Below are 21,843 nucleotides of genomic sequence, written 5' to 3' on the forward strand. Positions count from 1 at the left end.
CCAACGATCCACTAAATGTTTTCTTGCTTGAGAACCCTTTTCACTCGGATACATACATCACAATAGGGACTATAGAACAATAAGCTTAGGAGAATGTATTTTAACATAAAAGTCTTACAGACTTCACCTTTAATTTTATATGCAGGGTTACATTTGAACTTGATCACGTCTAATGGTGCAACACTTAAATATTTAGCATTTCATAAATTGAAGATTGCAGTCTCCCAGGAGAGAGGGTTTCTTCACCATGGCCTGAAATGGGTCTGTCAGATATGAAGATATAAAAATGCGCAGTTTTAGAGGAGCAGGGCTGTGAAACGCACTGTTTTAACCGATTCAAACAAATGCAAGGATTCAGGCAATACAGCATGTCGTTCATCCAGAAGATTAGATTTTTCCTTAAGCGGCAGATTTCTAGAGTTCAGGTGTCTTTGAGTGGATTTCTATGGCGGCCGCGGACACGTGAGTAAGTTGGAGCCAGCTGTGAAGTTTTGTAAAAATTAACTGCTGTTGTTTCCACTGTGCTCTTTCTTTAGCTCACCTGCTGTCATGCTTTCCAGAGCGGCCCCCATGGCTGGGGTCACTGCGCACAAGATCAGTAAACACATCACCTTCTTCGCCAGTGACGTCGATGGGACTCCTACGGCTAGCTTTTCACCTGGTCACCCTAAACCTATATTGCTGTTACTGCCGTGGCTGGGCTCCAGACCGCAAGCCATTGCCAAGTACTGTGAGATTTACTTTCGCACAGGCTTTGATGTACTCGTTGTGGAAAGCGAAGTGAGCCAGTTCTTGTGGCCCCGTTGGGGGTTGGAGTACAGTGGCCGTGTGCTGGAATTATTAGAAAGCGAGCGCTTCTCACAGCGCCCCCTACTGGTCCATGCTTTCTCCATAGGGGGATATACGTTTTCTCAGGTGCTTGTGCATGTGGCCAAAGATACCCAGCGTTACCAAGGCCTGACAAATAGGATCAGGGGTCATATCTACGACAGCCTGGTCACGGGATCACTGGACCATATGGCCAACGGTATGTACAGAGATTGCAATGTAAAGTATGTTCATATATAATCCTTTCAGTCTGCACTGCTAACACTTTGCGTTTGGGGTGGATGGTATGATCAGAATTAGGGCTGGGCGGTATGACGGTATATATCCTTACCGCGGTAGAAAATGTCAACCGTAACAGATTTTTTTAGTCCGTGTATACCGTGACATGTAAATAAGTGGGCGTGGTTAACTCCTGTGCAGCGTGCGTGAGACTGAAACACTGAGAATTGTCAAAGAAACATGGAGAAAGCAGATCAAGAGGATCCACAAAGGAATTACGTTTTCTAAAGCGTTGTTGTTAAGGTGATATTTTCGGGGGGAAAGGCGCAGCAGTCAACTAGAGCAGTGCAGCACCCGTAGAGTTTAGAGGAGTGCACGTTCCCAACGGGGAAAGCATGAAGCTTACTTGATAACAACATTTCATATATCAATATCGTAACGAATAACCTTAACTTAAATAACCTTAAATAATGTATAGTTATCTCCATCTTTCCATCTCTTATGTATAGTTACTTTTTAAACTCGAAAATCGCATTCAGCATGACATGCAAGCGGTTGCCGTGGTAATAAACAACCTGCTTGTTAAAGCGAATGTATAATCCTGTATCTGAGGCAAAATTACTAAATATGCAGCGAGTTATATATTTCTAACTCCAAACAATTGGCCACTGAACCAGCTGATAAAATCTTCCTTTGATTCGATCCGTGATTACAACTTGACACAAATTAACCGATCGCATTTTACTGATGCAAAAGATCAGCACTGCACTGAGAGGGAGCGCGGTGTTCACCTGGCTATGGTCAAATAATGACGCAGTTACAAGGTGTGTATAATTTAAACTCACTAACAATATATTTAACAATACTAAACAGTATAATTAGTCAACACTAACAGTAGCTGCTGTTCGGTTTCCATACTGCTGCTCTCCTTCTAGTCACTTCTGAACTTGATGAACTTGACACTTCTGAACTCCTCTTGATTAAAGCTCAGGGTGACGGGTTGCCAGATATCACAAAAAGAGCTAAACAAGCCCCATAAAAACGCAGTATAATAAGCAGACATGGCAAAAATGTACAGGGGAACAGGAACACATTTAAACATAACTAGTATTACTAATATCCTACAAAATTAAAAGGAAGTAACTAATTTATTATGAATAGAATAGTTCAATATAAAATATTCATATATTATAAACTGATTGATGAAGTAAAGCAATGCATGAGATTGAAAAATTATTCAGCAACACTTTATTTAAAGTTTAATTGCACCTATGAGTTGTATTTAATATCAATCAGTTGTGGGCAGTTCATTTAAAAGTTTATGAGTGTTTTGTTTACTATATTTAGCTATCAAAATAGTTAACCAAAGAAATAATTTACCAAATAAAAGAAAAAGAAAAATCAAACAAGGTGAAGTACTTCATTTCTAAAGTATTTGGGTTTATTTATTATACAAAGCCCTTTTTGTCGATTTTTCGAGAATAACTACATATACTGTATAAATAACTATATCGTGAAATATATCGTTACCGTGAAATAAAATTAATCATACCGTGAAACACAATTTTGGTCATACCGCCCACCCCTAATCAGAATCTTGCATCATGTTATGACTATTTTTATATTATGTATATTTTATATTATTTGTGCTGTAAATTCAAGTGGTAATGTTAAACATTCAAACTCTACAGTTGTACAAACAAATCTTTCACTTTTATTTCATGTATAATAAATGACATAATAGCTACATAAATGCATGGTATCTACTACAATATTACAGATGTGTAAGGAATCTGCTTGGGTCTGATCAATGGGGAATTTGCATGTCATAATTAATAATTAATAACTAATAATTATTCATACAGATTTGGATCAGCCCGGTCTTACCTGTTAATAAATCTCCCATTAAGGGAGGCTTTGTCATTTTACCTGCGCAGGTGTATCCCCACAATTAATCACAAATGAATTGTAACTAATTATACAAACCACGTTTTACAAGACAGGTAAAATTAATTAGCTCAATTAATTTATAGAGTTGTGAAAACAAATTCTGTGGCCACAAGAATTAGCTTTCTTGCTCTATAAAGTTTACACATACCCGTCTGAGGTATTTCTGTAAAGAGCACGTAACGTTATCGAAGCATATCAGTGACTTGGGTTATGAGCAACAGGCAATGAGTCAATCAAAAGGATATAATGTATTTAATGAAGCTGAACTACTTAAGCATTTTCTACAATGATACATGTATTTACAAACATTAAACACAAACTAAGACGACGCGGGGCGTTTAGACAATTGGTATGTAAACACGAGTTGGAGAGAGAGAGAGAAAGGGAGAAAGTTGGTGAGAGAGCGAGGGAGAGAGACAGAGCTGGTAAATTGTAAACCTCGACATCAACCTTCTGAAACAACACGAAAACACCATTGTAAGGCTTCTTAGAAGCTGTAACGGGAATGATACTTGCAAGGAATATGAGTTCTGTGTGTGTCGCGGGCTCCTTGCGCGGTCCGGTCGGCCCGCATGTTGAACGAAGGTCCTGTCCTGCTTGCGCGCGTCGTGTGGAGCGCAGCCGCAGCGTTTTTGCACGGCCCGTCCCGGCGCGTGCATGGTTGGCCGCTTGCGCGTGGCCCCTTTGTTCCATGGGGGATCACGTGGCGTTCGTTGGCATTCGGGGCGAGTGTTTGAAAGGCTTAAAGTCTTTGAGGTGACGTTACCCGAGGAAATAGTTCGGCAAAGTCCATTTCCTTTCCTGGGAGACGAACTCGGGAGTAAGTTAAAGAAGAGACGAACTTTAGACGAACAAAAGAAAAGATCCATGGTGGGATCAGATCTCCATGAGGAGATCGCTTGCATCACATGTTTCTCTGAGACGGTCAGACTGCAAGAGGACGTCCAGAGGGAGGTTCAGTCCTCTTTAGGGGAACTGGAGTCCACACCTCTGAGGTGCGAAATGGCCAATGACATTCAACAGAACTTTTGGCGGCCAAATTCTCTTTGTCTTGTCAAAGTTGAACTATGGCCGTGTCCGCCTCTTTTATGACCAGTCAGAATTTGTCAGAATCATTCCACAAGATGATAAAAACATAGAAAACATACATTTTACTGTAATCTTCTGTATCTGACCAAATCAGTTGGAACGAGATAGTTAAAACGGTACCAAACACAACATTTACACATAATTGGAATATGAAGATACATCTTAATACATAATACACACTCTCAAGAGTTTCACTGATACGCTAGGAGATCATTTCTAAACTACCATGGACTGGGAAACACACAGACATACAGGAATATATCGTATACAATTGGTAATGGCTCGTTTTATGCGTGTAATGTGTCAGAGTTCTGTTATCTCTCTTGCAGAGATGGGGGAAGGGCAAGGAATGTCTCAAGCATTTTATGACTCTGGCCATTCCTGAGACAGAGTGTGTGTGTGTGTGTGTTGCATTCAGTCTTTTTGGGTCTTTAGCAAGATGTATTTAGTTATTCAGATTCACCCTTTTTGCCCAGTCCTTACAGTCCCCCTTTTTGTCTGATGAAGTCCCTGTGTGGACTTAATCGGACAACAATCATCACAATGGACGGATGGCGGGTGAATCATGACTCATGCAGCAGGTGGTTATTAGGGCTGAGGATTCAGCTCTATGAGGTTCGAAGCTGCCTCTGGCCTGGTCTCTGACTTGGCACCCCCTTTTTGCGGGTTTCGTCCGAAACCTTTCGTGAGCTTGGCTGAAGATGTTTGTATCTCGTTGAGTCTCCTGTATAGGATGAAGGTCAAGCCCAGTGTCAGGGTGTGTCTGACTACCATAGAGGTACACCGTGCAGTGTCGGCTGCGGTCCAGGCTTGGACAACAGGTGGGGTAGTCAGAATGGGTAGTCGAGACACAGCTTGGAGAGCTGTGTCGATAGGAGCAATGTCAATTAGCTGGGATCACCCCCCCTTTCGCAAACCACAACTCCCGTTCTGGAGTTAGAGTGAGTGTGGTACCTGGAGAAGGATGGGATTTCCAGTTTTAATTTGTACTCTTTGCATGGAAGATGGTACCATGCCAGGTCGTCAAGGTGAAGGATGGCACTTTCCGGTGCTTGGATTCACAGGCTCTAGTGGAGCGAGGTGACACAGGTGTCGGTGTCATTCTGGTCGTAAGTGAGTGCAGCTGTGCGCACAGGAGTGTTAGCGAGCCGCCTGTCACTTACACTCTCTGCTTGGGTCTTGATGCCTTGAGTGCGTAGCTTGGCTTCGGCAGGGCAGCGGGTGTCGCTGATCTGCAGCCCGCAGCTTCCGTCAGTGTTGTCTCTGAGGAGAGGCTTGTTAGGGCAGAGATAGTGAATTTCTTTGGTCAATGTGCACACGTACGGGTTCGGAGCTTAGGACGGCTTTGTGTTGCCGTCGTTGCCGTCAACCCCGTCCGGCGTGTGGATCTTGATGTGAATGTTACTTTTCAAAATCTGACCTTGACAATGTTCTTGAGCCGGTAGATTCGGCTTGACTCTATGATGGGCAAGTTCAAGAGAAAACCCCCCAACTTCTCTGCTTGTAGTCGGCGCAGAGAGGGATGGCACTACCCAGAGAGTAGGAAAGGTGTATTTGTACTCGTGGCGTGGTGATGGCGGACGCCAGCACGGTTTTCACGAGGCTTAAGGGTATCAGGTGCGGTGGAATTCTACCCCTGACGAGGCTGTCGATGGAGGAGTTCACCCCCTGCAGCAGGTTTGTCATCAGGGCTGTTACCAGCTGAGTTTGAGCACAGTCATTCACAGTTCCCTTCAGTGTCTTGTCGATGGTCTGCAGGGATGCACTCTGTTGTGAGTGCTCGTGACAGTCATTTTCTCAAGTTGCTTGAGCATGTGTTCAACCACGGTCTCAGCGTGAGTGCGGGAGTCCTTTGTCCATCGGCACCTACCCAGCTGTATTGTGTTGTTACGCTGGGGTAGTGTGTTCTGTAGGCGTTGTAAGGATCAGGTGGCACATTCACTTTCTGAGTGCGGGTCCGGCAGAAAAGGAGTCCTGGTGCCAGACCTGGTGAGATGTCCGAGTGCGGTTGCCCTCTGGTTGGCTGGAGGCACAGCAGCATCCTGGTAAAAGTGAAAGGGAGAGAGAAAGAGAGAAAGGGAGGAAAAAGTGTCTTGCAAGTGTCTCTGGTGCTGCGGCGTGCAGCGGCATACATTGGCATTACCCCCCTTTTGCACTGTGGCATCACAAGCTGTGGCGCGGTGATGGCATCAGGTGCAGAACGCTGAATGTTGTTTAGTGCACGCAGCATGTGCTTGTCGACGCAGGTTGGCTGAAGGCACCGGTTGTCGGTGGGTGCAGACGGCGGTCGTGGGTGGTTGGAGGGGTAGAGAGGTGGTTGTCTCAAAGTTCATTTGGTTAGTCACAGTCTTTGGTGAGCTGAAAGGTGCAGGGTAGCAAGTTCACATCTCCATTTGGTGCTGAGGCTGTGCCTTTATGGCTGGCTGAGGGAGTTCTTGTGACCTCTGTGACCTGCCAGTTAGGTTCTCTTGACCTGTGTGACTGGAGGGGGAGGGGTTTTTGAACTTGAGCTCAGACATTCAGTTGTTTAGGGTCTATTAAAGGCTCAAAGCGATTTAACAGAACTTGGCCAATCGGAAGTGGGTACGTGATCGGTACACTGGGTGAACGGAAGCTACCTGTTTTGAGCCAAATGTTGTTTTGGCTGTAGGATTGCACGTTCAGCTCACATGTTTGGGACTTGAGAGTTCGTTTTGATGCTCAGCTGTAGCACTGAGTCTTTCAGAGAGTTGGGCTGACATTAGCGTGGTGTTCGAGCTAGTGTCTAGCAGGCCTTCAAGGCTCAAATCAATGTCTCTGGTGGTGGTTAGGTAGAGTTTTCGTGCCACCCTGGCACACTTGTTGTGAGTGATTAATGCGTGGCCCTAAAAGTTCAGAACTACTGCTTAATAGGTTCGTTAAGCATTTAGCATAAAGCTAAGTGTCTCTTGTGTCCTTATCTTAGCTGTGACTGTTAGGCTAAGTTTTGTGTGGTTCCGATGGTGCTTTCTTATTTAAATTCTGCTTATTGTCAATCCTCAGGACTCTAGTAGTGGTGTTGAAGGGTCACAAAACGAGTGCACTGGTTGAAATTAAGCCAAAATAACAAATAAGGGGGTCTGTTTCCTTTCTGGGCCCTATAGGAGATGGAACCACACTCGGACAAGAGAGGCCAAAAAAAAAATTAAATCATATAGATGACCTAATAGACCAGGGAATAGCTGCTTGCTATTATTATCAAGGTCAAAGGAATGAAATAATTAATGAGGAAAATAAAATAAAAATTAAAGCAAAATGGAATAAAATGATCAAACACAGGAATGATCTGAAGTCGAGAATAATCAGTGGCATTAGTGACTAAACTTTGGATTTGCTTTGATCGACACTTTATAGTGGGTTGTAGCGGTTGCATGTTCAAAACCACCTCGTGTGTGTCCCTCCAAAGGTTTAGTCAACATGCAGATGAAAATTCCTATGGTTATACAAATTCTTCTGTAGTTAGTTACGCAGTTTACATGTAGTTAAACTTAAGTTTAATTAACAGGGGCTCTGCGAAGTTGGTCTTCAACGGTTAGCAAGGAGTATTCCTAAACCAGTGAAGGTGAACTTTAGCTAATAAGAATTGCAAACACGGAAAGTGGATAATTAGAAACCCTAACTGGTGTTGAGGAAAGTATTCTAGAATACTTTGCCCTGTGGAACACAGGCGGTGATTAAGGGTTCAAGTAAATGATGCTAGCTGCTAACTGTGGAAGTTATTTCGCTTAGCCTATGCTGTGCGGGAGCTAGGTTAGGTTAGCTTAGCTTAAGTTTGCTTGATGCTAGGCTAGATTTAGCTTAGCCACCCAGGCTGGTTTGTTTACAAAAGTGACATTACGAGTTAACACTTCCTGTGGCAAGTTGTTGTCATGGGAACCAGAGCATGTCAGAACAATTCAACAGTACTTGAAGAATGTCTGTACATTTTACATGAATCACACACGTTTTAACGGGTTAACAGGAGGCGCCTATACTTTGTTTTTCAAGAACTTGATGTTCCATTTAGTAAACTGCAGATGTGTTTTGGCATTTGCTAATTGTACTAATGGAACTTTGCTCTTTACTTTACATGACTTATTCTATTTGTTTACAAAGTAAGGAAATAGAATTGCTGCAAGTCAACGCTTGTCTAAGCGCATGTAGTTACGTCCCTTCTCGTGCATAAATGCTGATTTTTCAGCACGTGACTTGGTTTGATCGCTTAGTAGCTTTCTGCTTGTAGATGCAGCCAAAATTTAGGTGAATTACATCAATCTAGCAACAAATTTTTTTTTCTTTTTTTTTTTTTTCTGAGGGCCTTTACATCGTAGAAAGGGGAGCATCACCCGGGTCTACATAGATAACACCGTTCTGAGTTTTCTTTGTCAGAAACAGGTTTTAGTCATACCGCGATTTGGATTTCCTTTTAACCAAAGCGGAATGGATATCGGTACAGATTACAAGCTGCTGAGATGATACCCTTTTCACACAGACTTACGCTTTAATGCTGAAGTTACTGATACCAGTTGAGAATCTAAGGCTCTTTTACTTGAAGTAGAGATGTCAATTCCCGCTATTGTTTTATCGGCATTTAGACAAGCCAGTGATCGAAACACGTATTGCACGTTTTGTTTTAGTTGGATCGCGATGATCAAGTGCACGCCCGTGGGTTAACGGTAGTTTAGAACTCAGGTGATTTTACTACACTCTGGCGTCAAGGTGACGTATACCCTATTTGGAGCTGGTGTTCTATGTAACTCTTCACTGTCACGGAACCTAATGTTTAGCGGTGCCGATTTACTCAACATCTAGAAACCGTTTGTTTCAAAAGAGTCGTGCATAGTCTGTCGGCCGTTGAGGCTTACATGTCCGTCTAAGATTCCTTTAAATCAGTAAAATTCTAATTTTACATGTGGAAGGCGGGCTTTTTCACCCCCCTTTTCAGCTCTTGTGCGTTGGCTGAAATGTGCGGACCGGTCAGGGGAAACTTGTGGTGTGTGTTTCCCCTTTTCAGGTCATGCTGCAGTCTATAAGAGTGTGGCAACTCTGTGTGATCGGTGCCAAGTTCGTGTTCGAGATCTTGTCTCTGTTGAACGGGCTTGTGGATGGTCGCACGGGCCTCTTTTGAGTTTTTCGCAGGCCGTGCGCTTTCGAGTCTCTTTCAGTTCGGTCTCTGCTCTTTGCAAGAGGCTTCACTTTGTCGGAGTTTCTCGTCGAGTTCCTCTCTGGTTCTTTTCTCTGACTATTCACTTCGGTCTGTGTCGATGAAGGTTAGCCAGGGCAGTTTGAAGTCTTTCCACTTCCTTTTGTAGCTCGGGGTCGTTGTCATCCTCGGCGTTGCAACCTTGTGCTCCAGGGCGATGCGGCTCCTTTGTGGAGGCGTGCTTGCGCGGTGAGCTGGAAAGCGAGGTTTTGACGTGTTTGGCCCAGTCTTTGTCGTGGGAGCTTTGGCCGGGTTGGTGCGACATTAGCGTGTCCACGTCTGCGTCCAGCTGCTCTTTGCTCGGGCTCTGTCACTGGCGGCCTTGGGCAGGAATGGAGGTGTCATGAATCTCAGCCATGTCTCCATGTTGTCCCAGCGGGTTGTGGGACTGTAAGTTCGTCTATGTCTAACGAGCTATAATACCGGCTATGCCGTGTATGAAAATTTTGGTTAACTGATGCAGACAGTTAAATCATTCGGTGGGACAATTTAGGTGGGTCGGTATGGGCCTGAATAAAATTTAACAGGGTGGTAGCTTAGGGGTCACCTGTCTATGCTAACGGCTTGGTTTGTCAAACTATTATTCAGCGTTCCTTGTGGTCTCAGATAGGTTCTGTCTTCTAGGTGAACTGAAAGGAACAGAGCACAACAGAAAAGAGCAGTGGCAAGATAGCGAAGTTTGAAGTAACATGCAACCATTAAAGATGGAAAGTTCTGTAATGAAATGGCGTCAATAGTACACAGGAAGTGTTACAAGGGAAGAGGCCTAAGCCTGCGGTTTGTGGCTCGGAGAGGAGAAGGGAGCCACACGCTTCAATGACCGGGGGAATTCATAGATTCTGTGGCCAATACTAAGTGGATGGGTTTAATACCTTTTTCTAGTTTGCCTGGGGTGAAATGAGGTCATTCCGCTCGAAGTCAGTATCGTGGCTGGTCCTTCTGTCGCCCCAAACACTTGACAGCAGTGTCCCGGGCCTTTCGGTGCACCTGTACCTAGGTGCGCCCTCGCAAGCAACTTGACCTGGAACACAACCGGCGGTGCCGCATTGGTAATGTCGTGTTGCGGGCCGCACGAAGGGAAAGATACAGGAAAGCCCGAGACCCGTGCTCAGTCAGTGCCGGTGACGCAGATCAGACGAACCAGCCCGCCGGACCCCGAGCAGAGCTGACTGTCAAATCGCCACAGCCCGAGAGAGATTTCTACCTACGAACACAAAACAGGATGAAGAACAATTGAACCTCAACGTGAATTAAAGCTCTTTTATCTAAATCAAATTGAGTGTCTTTTTTTTTTTTTTTTTTTTAGAAAAATCAAAGGCAACGGCTTTACTAAAATTATGGTAAAAACAAAGGGAATTATGACAATGTTAACCCCTTGAGCCGCAGGGATCACTGGTGATCCCAAATTTTACATTGTTTACATTGATCGCGTGTTTACAATATCATTTTGTCAAGTAATAAGGTTAACCAATACATTGTTTGAAAGATACGACACTGTATATTCGTCTCGTTATAAGCATTATACAATCAAGATAACTTTGCAACCGGTTTTTGTTATTCTTTATCAACATAAACAATGTGATACAACTATGAAGAGGAGGGGGGGGGGCTTACCTTTTTTGTGTTGTTGAAAAGTAATGCTTGGCAGAATAATGATGACATCGATCTTTTTACCATGGGAAGAGTCCAGTATATGATGTCCATGGTAACGATTTGTCCAAAAATATGCAAACTGTTAAAAATATCCATATAACTTCTATTGTTTACATCCTGAAATTTGCTAATCACGAGGGCGTTGTCCCGTTTATTCGACGAACTATCCACATCTAGCGCATTATTCAATGAAACATAACATATCAGTGTTTTTAGTAGAGTGTCTGGAAATGAATGATATCGGCCCAGAAGATGTCCGATGAAAACTGGCCATGTAATTTTAGAAAGAAGTGAAGGATGTCAGACGCTTTTGGTGACGTATGATCATGCATAATGCAAATATGTGTGGTAAAAAATAAACCAATAGCAATGGAAACTGTTGTGTTGTCATCCAAAGTGAAAGCCTATGCCATGACGAATACGCACATGTGCTGATTTGCATAATCTCGCGTTTATAACATGTTCCTTTGTGAGCGCAACCATTTGCTTCTCTGGAAATTTACGCACACGTGACAGTCATGACGCACAGAGGTCACCTGCTCGCGCTAGCACAGTAGCACTCGCTCTGTGTACATTAGCCTGCTGCAATGCGTTCACGGCGGGGAAAGAAGTTATTTTCTCCTGCTGCTGCATTGGAGGAATTTCTGCGAAGCAGTGATGAAGAAAGCGTGGAATATTCAGAAGAGAGTGCTGTAACGTTATCCAGCGTCGAATTTGAAGAAGAGGATATGTTTTTGGAAGGTCTCGATCAGTTTCAGATCGGTAAGTGTCTAATCATTTTAGTGAGTTTGTATAATATTGCTTTTTCGTTTTGATTTTCTGCACTATTGCGGCTTATAAGTACATTGAAAACAGTGAAAATTCGTTGTGATTCAAGCGCTAAATTAGAAGAAACCCTATACAACATTGAACATATTACTCTATGTAATGTTAGCTATAGGCTATTGTTTTGCGTGTAAGTTAGAACGCAAGACGAAGTTTACAAAACCAAACTTTTCAGAGAAGAAAATTTAATTATATGTGTGTAAGGTAATCAGTTGTGTTAGGTGTATTTCTAATCCTTTTTGTGTAATTCAACAGTGACGAAACTTCAGATGATGCGAGGGTACCAGAGGCCTCTGGACAACAAGCGTCCGTGTGTGGCTGCAGCATCTTCAGCTGCATCCAGAAGTTCAAGAGGAAAGAACGGAAGAAAGAGACAGCCCAGCACTTTGTGGTAAGCAAATAACGTGAAGCAAGTAAAGTAATGTTTAGTGAGATTTAAAAAATAGCATTTGAGGGCATTATTATTGTCTGATTACAGTCTGCATTATTAGCTGGTAGTGTAAATGTGCAATCAGAGCAACAATAGTATGGAGGAGAATTGCTGTATGTGAATTATTTTTGAATATAAAATCTGTAAGCTGGTAGTGTAAATGTGCAATCAGGGCAACAATAGAGTGGGTATGGAGGAGAATTGCTGTATGTGAATTATTTTTGAATATAAAATCTGTAAGCTGGTAGTGTAAATGTGCAATCAGGGCAACAATAGAGTGGGTATGGAGGAGAATTGCTGTAAGCGAATGATCTTTTGAATAAAAAAATCTGTTAGCTGGTAGTGTAAATGTGCAATCAGGGCAACAATAGAGTGGGTATGGAGGAGAATTGCTTTATGTGAATTATTTTTGAATATAAAATCTGTAAGCTGGTAGTGTAAATGTGCAATCAGGGCAACAATAGAGTGGGTGTAGAGGTAGATTGCTGTATGTGAATGATTGTTTGAATTTCAGATTTGAAAAGGCAATAATATTCATTTATGTGTAAGATAATCAGTTATGTTAGGTGTATTTCTAATCCTTTTTGTGTAATTCAACAGTGACGAAACTTCAGATGATGCGAGGGTACCAGAGGCCTCTGGACAACATGAAAGCGTCCGTGTGTGGCTGCAACATCTTCAGCTGCCTCCAGAAGTTCAAGAGGAAAGAACGGAAGAAAGAGACGAGAGCTGACTGGACATCCCACCAAAAGCAAGGTTTTTGACCCTCCTTCTCATACTTTTTGTGGGTGTCACAGTCCTGTGCACATCACCAACGACAGCAGGGCAGGTAGACGCAAATGTAAGGTGTGCCACTGGAATTCTCCTGTGAAGTGTCACAACTGTGATGTAGCTTTCTGCTACCTCCCTAAAAGGAACTGCTTTATGGATTATCATGCACAGAACAACCTCCTAGTGTGACTTCATATTTAGTCCAAAGAATGATAGCACTTTTGCAATAGGGACTGTGAGAGTATATGTACAGGGTGGACGAGTGGGCTTGACAAACCGTCCTTACCTGTGGTAAAACTCTCCTCTATGTGTGCTGGACACTTCTAGTGTGAATGACAACCTCCTGTGACTTTTTAGTCCAGTGCAGAATGGCTAATTTGCAATAGGGATTGTGAGAGTATATGTACCAGGTGAACGAACTACCAGCTAATTGACAAACCATCAACAGAACAGCACTGCCAAACTGTGCAATACTTTGTAAATAGTACATTTGTTTTATTTATTAAAAAAAAAGTTGGGGGGGCTTTTGAGAAATGTGTATCACTGTTGATTGCACTGAACTAAGAAACAGTTGTTTGTAACTATATACAGATGTATAAATAAAAAAAGTTTTATTTGCTAAATAATGTGTCATTCTTAACCATTAAATGGATGGTAGTGAACAAATAAAAGACTTTGTTATATATACTTTTTATAAGCAAGTTGCCAAATGTCACTTTAGGGTCCTTTTGGAGCCTTTTCCAAAAATGCACATAACTGCATTTTTATAAACATTTAGGATGTAAACAATACACCAGAGAAAGTATATAAGTTGTGCTTTGTCGTATTGTAATAAGAAAATATATTGAAATGATCAAAAAAACTTGTTATAGCTCATGGTAAAAGTTGGTTACCAAGTGTCCCTTTGGAGTCTCCAAGTGGCCTTTTTGGGTAGGTGCCCTGACATGCGCTGAAATAAATGCTTGTAAAAAAATCATTTTTGCTTGTATAAACTTCAAATTTGAAACATACATTGTTAAGACCTATGGCTTTAGTTTGCTTGTGTTTCCAGGCCCGTATATTTTTGCCTTAAGCATTTTTCTTTTTCATAAATATTTATTATACAAAAACAAATTCTCGTCCATTGTTTTTGAGCTTATTTATCTCTCTATTAGTAATTGCTCAGAGCAATTTTAAGTCTTTCATAGTAAACTGTCAAGTGTCAGCTTTTAAATGATACCTTGGTTTTGTGTGTAGCCAGAAGGACTAGTTAGCAACAACCATTTTATTATGGGTATGTCATTTTGCACTCGATTGCCAAAACGTGGGGCGAGTAGTAAGGGGTTAATTATCAGAATAACCTAGTCTCCCTTCGGAGGAGAGTTTTAGAGCCGCAGGAAGAGCACAGGAGGAAGCAGGCTGTAGTGGCGCGTTTGGGCCACAAAGGGGTTTGGGCCACTTCCTCTTAGTGGTCAAGCTGGCTGACAGAGAACTTGATTTAAATTGCATTCAAACTCGTTTAAATACGATTCAAATCAAGCGTATTCATAGATGTTAAGTAACTTCTAGAACAGCAAGGAGACAGTTGTAATAAAATCAAATCAGAATTATTAAAAATAATTTGAAAAGGGAAATTTAGAAAAAGCCATAAAACAATTCCCAACGGGCAAGGAGACTTAATTCAAATTAACCTTGAAATCTGTTTGTTTCAAACCAAATTTGAATAAGTGTAGGAAATTAAGGGTTGGCCTTATATTTGATGATCACGACCACAGTGAGGTGTCAGTGGTAGTATCCAACATAAGATCAACTGGGAGAAAGCCATTTCAACACAGAGCGGTCATCAGAAACTGCTAAGACATAATTTTTGAATTTTTAAGTTCAAATGTGGTTTGAACCAAAATCCAAACAAGTGCACACAGTCAAGGCAGGGAAAATCATGTTAGTGAACGAGGCTGTAAATTGCCATGCATTGAAAGTTAGACACACGAGTTCAAAATCTCACTGGTAAACTTTGAAGTTGTGGGAAGAGAAAATTGAAGAAAAGACGCTTTACCGCTAGTGTCCACACGATGGCGCTATTGCGCTCATGGAGGGCGTGGAGGCAATCTGATACTGGAAAACTCAAGGGCGCACCCTAGCGTTTGGCAGTAGTATGGCAACCAGCCCGCTTTCGATTGTCTCGGGGGACATGCGCTGTCTCATTTAAATCTTGACGGATTTCTTTCCGGTGCTATACTTATTTTAAACACATTGGCAGGTTTTCTTCGCTGCGTCGTGCAAAAGGAAACAGGAATTATTCATCTGTTTTTCAACTCCAAATAACATTTATCAAATGGCATTGATTAAAAATGTTTTCAGTTTTGGATTTTTCTATGCTATATTTCACACAAGTGTGTGGCAGGATTTCTTCGCTGCACTACACGTAAATTGTGGACAACAGGAATTAGGCATCTGTTTTTCGGATCCAAATAACATTTATCAAATATTTTCAGTGTTGGATTTTTTTTTTTTTTTTTTTTTGGTGCTATGTTTTACAAGCACATCTAGCAGGATTCGTCGCTGCGTTGTGCGAGAGAAAACAGGAATTATTCATCTGTTTTTCGACTCCCATAACATATATCAAATAGCACCTATGATTAAATATGCTTTAGGTTTTTACAATTGAGTAGCTACGTCAATGTTTTAACCCGGAGTTTATCGTTAATGTAACGATTATAAAATAAGGCCTTTTTAAGAATAGTGAAAGAGCATCGATTCACTAAATCTTGTCTTCACCCTGACAGAAGAACATCGTTCGGACAGGGGAGTTTAACATTAAAAATGTCGTCGTTCAAAAGAGGTTTCTTCGTCTTTTGTGGGACAAATTTAATACTATGAACTGCAGTTTACTTTTAGCGATTAAAAGTGACTAAGATGTTTGAACATTTAGCAGCTTGTTAAATCAGATCGGGAGTTCGCAAGCGTTCACTCCGATGCGCACGTGTAATATTAAATATTACATAAACAATATTAAATAACAATATACACATTAGATTGAATCTGAATTGCTCATAAACAAGTTTGAAATGCCCCAGCCTTCTCCACCATAATATCTGTAAGGAATCTGCTTGGGTCTGATCAATGGGGAATTTGCATGTCATAATTAATAATTAATAACTAATAATTATTCATACAGATTTGGATCAGCCCGGTCTTACCTGTTAATAAATCTCCCATTAAGGGAGGCTTTGTCATTTTACCTGCGCAGGTGTATCCCCACAATTAATCACAAATGAATTGTAACTAATTATACAGACCACGTTTTACAAGACAGGTAAAATTAATTAGCTCAATTAATTTATAGAGTTGTGAAAACAAATTCTGTGGCCACAAGAATTAGCTTTCTTGCTCTATAAAGTTTACACATACCCGTCTGAGGTATTTCTGTAAAGAGCACGTAACGTTATCGAAGCATATCAGTGACTTGGGTTATGAGCAACAGGCAATGAGTCAATCAAAAGGATATAATGTATTTAATGAAGCTGAACTACTTAAGCATTTTCTACAATGATACATGTATTTACAAACATTAAACACAAACTAAGACGACGCGGGGCGTTTAGACAATTGGTATGTAAACACGAGTTGGAGAGAGAGAGAGAAAGGGAGAAAGTTGGTGAGAGAGCGAGGGAGAGAGACAGAGCTGGTAAATTGTAAACCTCGACATCAACCTTCTAAAACAACACGAAAACACCATTGTAAGGCTTCTTAGAAGCTGTAACGGGAATGATACTTGCAAGGAATATGAGTTCTGTGTGTGTCGCGGGCTCCTTGCGCGGTCCGGTCGGCCCGCATGTTGAACGAAGGTCCTGTCCTGCTTGCGCGCGTCGTGTGGAGCGCAGCCGCAGCGTTTTTGCACGGCCCGTCCCGGCGCGTGCATGGTTGGCCGCTTGCGCGTGGCCCCTTTGTTCCATGGGGGATCACGTGGCGTTCGTTGGCATTCGGCGCGAGTGTTTGAAAGGCTTAAAGTCTTTGAGGTGACGTTACCCGAGGAAATAGTTCGGCAAAGTCCATTTCCTTTCCTGGGAGACGAACTCGGGAGTAAGTTAAAGAAGAGACGAACTTTAGACGAACAAAAGAAAAGATCCATGGTGGGATCAGATCTCCATGAGGAGATCGCTTGCATCACATGTTTCTCTGAGACGGTCAGACTGCAAGAGGACGTCCAGAGGGAGGTTCAGTCCTCTTTAGGGGAACTGGAGTCCACACCTCTGAGGTGCGAAATGGCCAATGACATTCAACAGAACTTTTGGCGGCCAAATTCTCTTTGTCTTGTCAAAGTTGAACTATGGCCGTGTCCGCCTCTTTTATGACCAGTCAGAATTTGTCAGAATCATTCCACAAGATGATAAAAACATAGAAAACATACATTTTACTGTAATCTTCTGTATCTGACCAAATCAGTTGGAACGAGATAGTTAAAACGGTACCAAACACAACATTTACACATAATTGGAATATGAAGATACATCTTAATACATAATACACACTCTCAAGAGTTTCACTGATACGCTAGGAGATCATTTCTAAACTACCATGGACTGGGAAACACACAGACATACAGGAATATATCGTATACAATTGGTAATGGCTCGTTTTATGCGTGTAATGTGTCAGAGTTCTGTTATCTCTCTTGCAGAGATGGGGGAAGGGCAAGGAATGTCTCAAGCATTTTATGACTCTGGCCATTCCTGAGACAGAGTGTGTGTGTGTGTGTGTTGCATTCAGTCTTTTTGGGTCTTTAGCAAGATGTATTTAGTTATTCAGATTCACCCTTTTTGCCCAGTCCTTACAGATGTATTACAATTTAAAATAACTGTTTTCTATTTGAATTTATTTTAAAATGTCATTTATTCCTGTGATGGTAAAGCTGAATTTTCAGCATCATTACTCCAGTCTTCAGTGTCACATGATCCTTCAGAAATCATTCTAATGCTGCATTTGAATGAGCTGATTTGCGCAAGATATATTTCTTATTATCAGTTTAAAAAAGTTGTGCTGCTTAATATTCTTTTTATGAATAGAAAGTTCAAAAGAACAGCATTTATTTGAAATCGAAATCTTTTGTAACATTATAACTGTTAGTTTCATGCATTCTTGTTGAATAAAAGTATTAATTGCTTAAAAAAAATACACCATCACACCGCCCAGCCCTATTAGTACACTGTAAATGTGTTGTTTTTCACCCTTCACTTCTTTGTGATTTAATACGTCTGTGTAGGATTGTTGTTCCTGTAGAGCAACTCCCATAACAGATGGTTAACGTACTGGAGAATTAAAGTTGGCACTATGACCAAATGTGGGGTCATGGACTATATAAATCAGTCAACCTCTGCTTATTGTCATGATGCAGCAAGGACGAAGCAGAGAGAGAATCCAAATGCAGCTAGTTTAATAAAATAACAGGTGAAACAAAGGAACACGGAACTCAGGACAGGAACAGTGAAGCAACAACAACGACCGACAAACCACAACTGAAATACAGTGGTATAAATAGACAGGCAAACAAGCTAAACAAGATAACAAGGGGGCGTGGCTAATCAGAAACACATGGGAACAATGATCAGACAATTAACAAGACACATGGCAAACAGGGAATCACATGCCAGACAAGAACAAGGAACAAGACACAAAACCCACACCGTGACATAGCCCCTCCCCTATAGGCGGCTCCCGACGCCCCTTAGTTCAAAAAAAAAATAGTTCAGGAGGGTGGTGAAGCGGAGGTGGTCTTGGGGGAGGGAAGGAGGGTCAAGTCTGTGCAGGGGGCAAGGCAGTTCAGGGGGCCAGGGCGGTGACAGTCTATCGGGCGGCCAGGGCGGAGACGACGACTCCTCGGGCGGCCAGGGCGGAGACGACGACTCCTCGGGCGGCCAGGGCGGAGACGACGACTCCTCGGGCGGCCAGGGCGGAGACGACGACTCCTCGGGCGGCCAGGGCGGAGACGACGACTCCTCGGGCGGCCAGGGCGGAGACGACGACTCCTCGGGCGGCCAGGGCGGAGACGACGACTCCTCGGGCGGCCAGGGCGGAGACGACGACTCCTCGGGCGGCCAGGGCGGCGAAGACACCGGCTCAGGAACAGACGACACCGGCTCAGGAACAGACGACACCGGCTCAGGAACAGACGACACACTCACTGGCTCAGGGGAAGTGACGTGAACAGTCTCCGGATCAGCCATCTTGTCCGTAGACCCTGGCTCGGAGGAAGTGACGTGGACAGTCTCTGGCTGTGCAGACGTGACGTGGACAGCCTCTGGCTCGGCAGGCGTGACGTGAAGGTCTGGCTCGCCAGGCGTGACGTGAAGCGAGGGCTCTGGACTGTACAGAACCAGTGATGAAGGCGGTTCTGTACTGGACTGGACCAATGGCGAAGAGGGCTTTGAGCTGGACAGGTCCCGCGGCGAAGACGGCTCTGGACTGGATAGGACCAGCGGCGAGGGCTCTGGGCTGGACGAGACCAGGGGTGAAGAGGCCTTGGTGCTGGACGGAACCAGCGGCGAAGAAGGCTTGGTGCTGGACGGAACCAGCGGTGAAAAGGGCTTTGCGCTGGACGGAACCAGCGGTGAAGACTTTAAGCTGGGCGGGACCAGCGGCAAAGAAGGCTCTTGCCTGGACGGGACCAGTGGCAAAGAGGGCTTTGGGCTGGACGGGACCAGCGGCGAAGAAGGCTCTTGCCTGGACGGGACCAGTGGCGAAGAGGGCTTTGGACTGGACGGGACCAGCGGCGAAGAGAGCTTTGGACTGGACGAATGGGCCATGATCGCTGTGTGTGTAGCCCACACACACAAGATCGCCGTAATTAGCACTGTATCTTCCAGAGCTGGCTGGACGGTCTCGGGCTGGACGTGGCCGACGTGAAGCTCTGGCTGGACGTGGCTGACGTGAAGCTCTGGCTGGACGTGGCTGGACGGAACCAGTGGCGAATGGGGCCCTGAGCTGGACATCACCAACCCAGGGTCGAAGAGGGGCCAGAGTGGAGAGTGGTGTCGGAACTCCTCTTGACCACCTCCTCTACTGCCGCCTCCACGGGTCCCGCGAAATTTTACCAACCGGGTCCCCTTAAAAGATTGTCCTCTCTCCCGCTCGGTGGCTGGGGAAGAGACACTGGCGAACATACTGCTGGATTCAGTGTTGGTCGGTCGTTTTGTCATGATGCAGCAAGGACGAAGCAGAGAGAGAATCCAAATGCAGCTAGTTTAATAAAATAACAGGTGAAACAAAGTAACACGGAACTCAGGACAGGAACAGTGAAGCAACAACAACGACCGACAAACCACAACTTAAACACAGTGGTATAAATAGACAGGCAAACAAGCTAAACAAGATAACAAGGGGGCGTGGTTAATCAGAAACACATGGGAACAATGATCAGACAATTAACAAGACACATGGCAAACAGGGAATCACATGACAGACAAGAACAAGGAATAAGACACAAAACCCACACCGTGACACTTATAATTATAGGTTACATGACAGTATCATGTTTTTTTGTCAGGTTTGATATCAAACTTGATTAAAAGCAATATACCATCTCATATAAATAAAACTTTACATATCCCTAAAGTTATGATGTAGAAATATCATGCTTGTAAAATAAAAGTTTGGTACTACCTCATCGAAAATATATATTTTTTTACATAATTGTTTATAAAAACCTGCTTGTAAAAACCTTAAAACATTTTGACTCAATCTGGAGATAAACGGTACTTTTTAAAAATGTAAAGTTGGTATGATTTTTTAAATGTTTTTGAAAGAAGCCTCTTATACTCACCAAGGCTAAATTTTTTTGGTCAAAAATACAGTAAAAACTGTAATATTGTGAACAATTCTTACAATTTAAAATAAATGCTCTTTTATGATAAAATGTAATTTATTCCTGTGATGGTAAAGCTGAATTTTCAGCATCATTACTCCAGTCTTCAGTGTCACATGATCCTTGTTGTTTGTTTTCCAGGTCTGGGTAAAACCATATTTCCCCGGCTTGAGGGTCTCGTGAGAACGGCTGGCCTTCTGTACTTCCGTGTCTTTAAACACCAGACGGTTGACTACTTCAACTCGGCTATCAGTATTTTCTGGAACACTCCTGTGATGGCACCTGCTCTCTTCTTTTACGCTGAGAACGATGCAATGTGCGATTACAAGAGCTTGGAGAAGAAGGTGGAGTTATGGAGGAATCGAGGCCTATCTGTCGAAATCAAGAAGTGGAAAGAGTCTATTCATGCAGGTCATCTGCGCACACATCCTCAGGAATACCTGGCCACCCTAGAGAACTTTGTGATGTCTCTCAACATGGTGCCTCTAAAGGCCAAAATGTGAACTCTGAACTGCCATCACCTGCCTCATTAAACATCAGAAATAGCCTGAAGTGCCTGGTTTGACTGTTATATAGACATTCTCTTTAGTTTAAGGTAACAAAATTTGCTTGTTTCTCAAACCTCTTCAGTCTGTTGAAATATTTATGTGACTACATTTAATGAAGACCATAACACTGGCATGTTGAGGATGTGTAATACCACATGCAATCTATTGATATGTGACCAATTTGGTTTGTTGTAATACAATGTGAAGCTCCTGTACTTCGGACCTCAAAATTATTATCTTGAAATACACAACTGTATATCATTATTTTGCTGTAGATATTTATGATAAACAGTAAAAGGTTTAAGAGACCTTTTGCATGTAATGAGTCGTAGCTTATATGACAACTTGACTGAACTTTTAACATCTATAGTATGTTTATTTGAATACACTGACTGTCCATCTTGGATCATTGATCTGTTTGCTTCAAAGGGAAACAGCCTGCTCTTTCAGTTTTCTTTGACTAATTATTTGTTTTCAAATAAAAAAATGA

At 42.8% G+C, this 21,843-nt stretch overlaps 1 protein-coding gene across 1 annotated transcript; it reads left to right on the plus strand.

The window, feature by feature from the left end:
• Nucleotides 1-271: 271 nt before the first annotated feature.
• LOC130071268 (transmembrane protein 53-like) lies at nucleotides 272-21,484 on the plus strand. The gene is made up of 2 exons (XM_056235965.1): nucleotides 272-1,027; nucleotides 20,947-21,484. The coding sequence occupies exons 1-2, from the start codon at nucleotides 550-552 to the stop codon at nucleotides 21,306-21,308; spliced, it is 840 nt and encodes a 279-aa protein (XP_056091940.1). The 5' UTR covers nucleotides 272-549; the 3' UTR covers nucleotides 21,309-21,484.
• The last annotated feature ends 359 nt before the right edge of the window (nucleotides 21,485-21,843 follow it).

Source organism: Rhinichthys klamathensis, unplaced genomic scaffold (assembly GCF_029890125.1).
Source record: "Rhinichthys klamathensis goyatoka isolate OS25496 unplaced genomic scaffold, OSU_Roscu_1.1 h1tg000436l_1, whole genome shotgun sequence".
Lineage (NCBI taxonomy): Eukaryota > Metazoa > Chordata > Actinopteri > Cypriniformes > Leuciscidae > Rhinichthys > Rhinichthys klamathensis.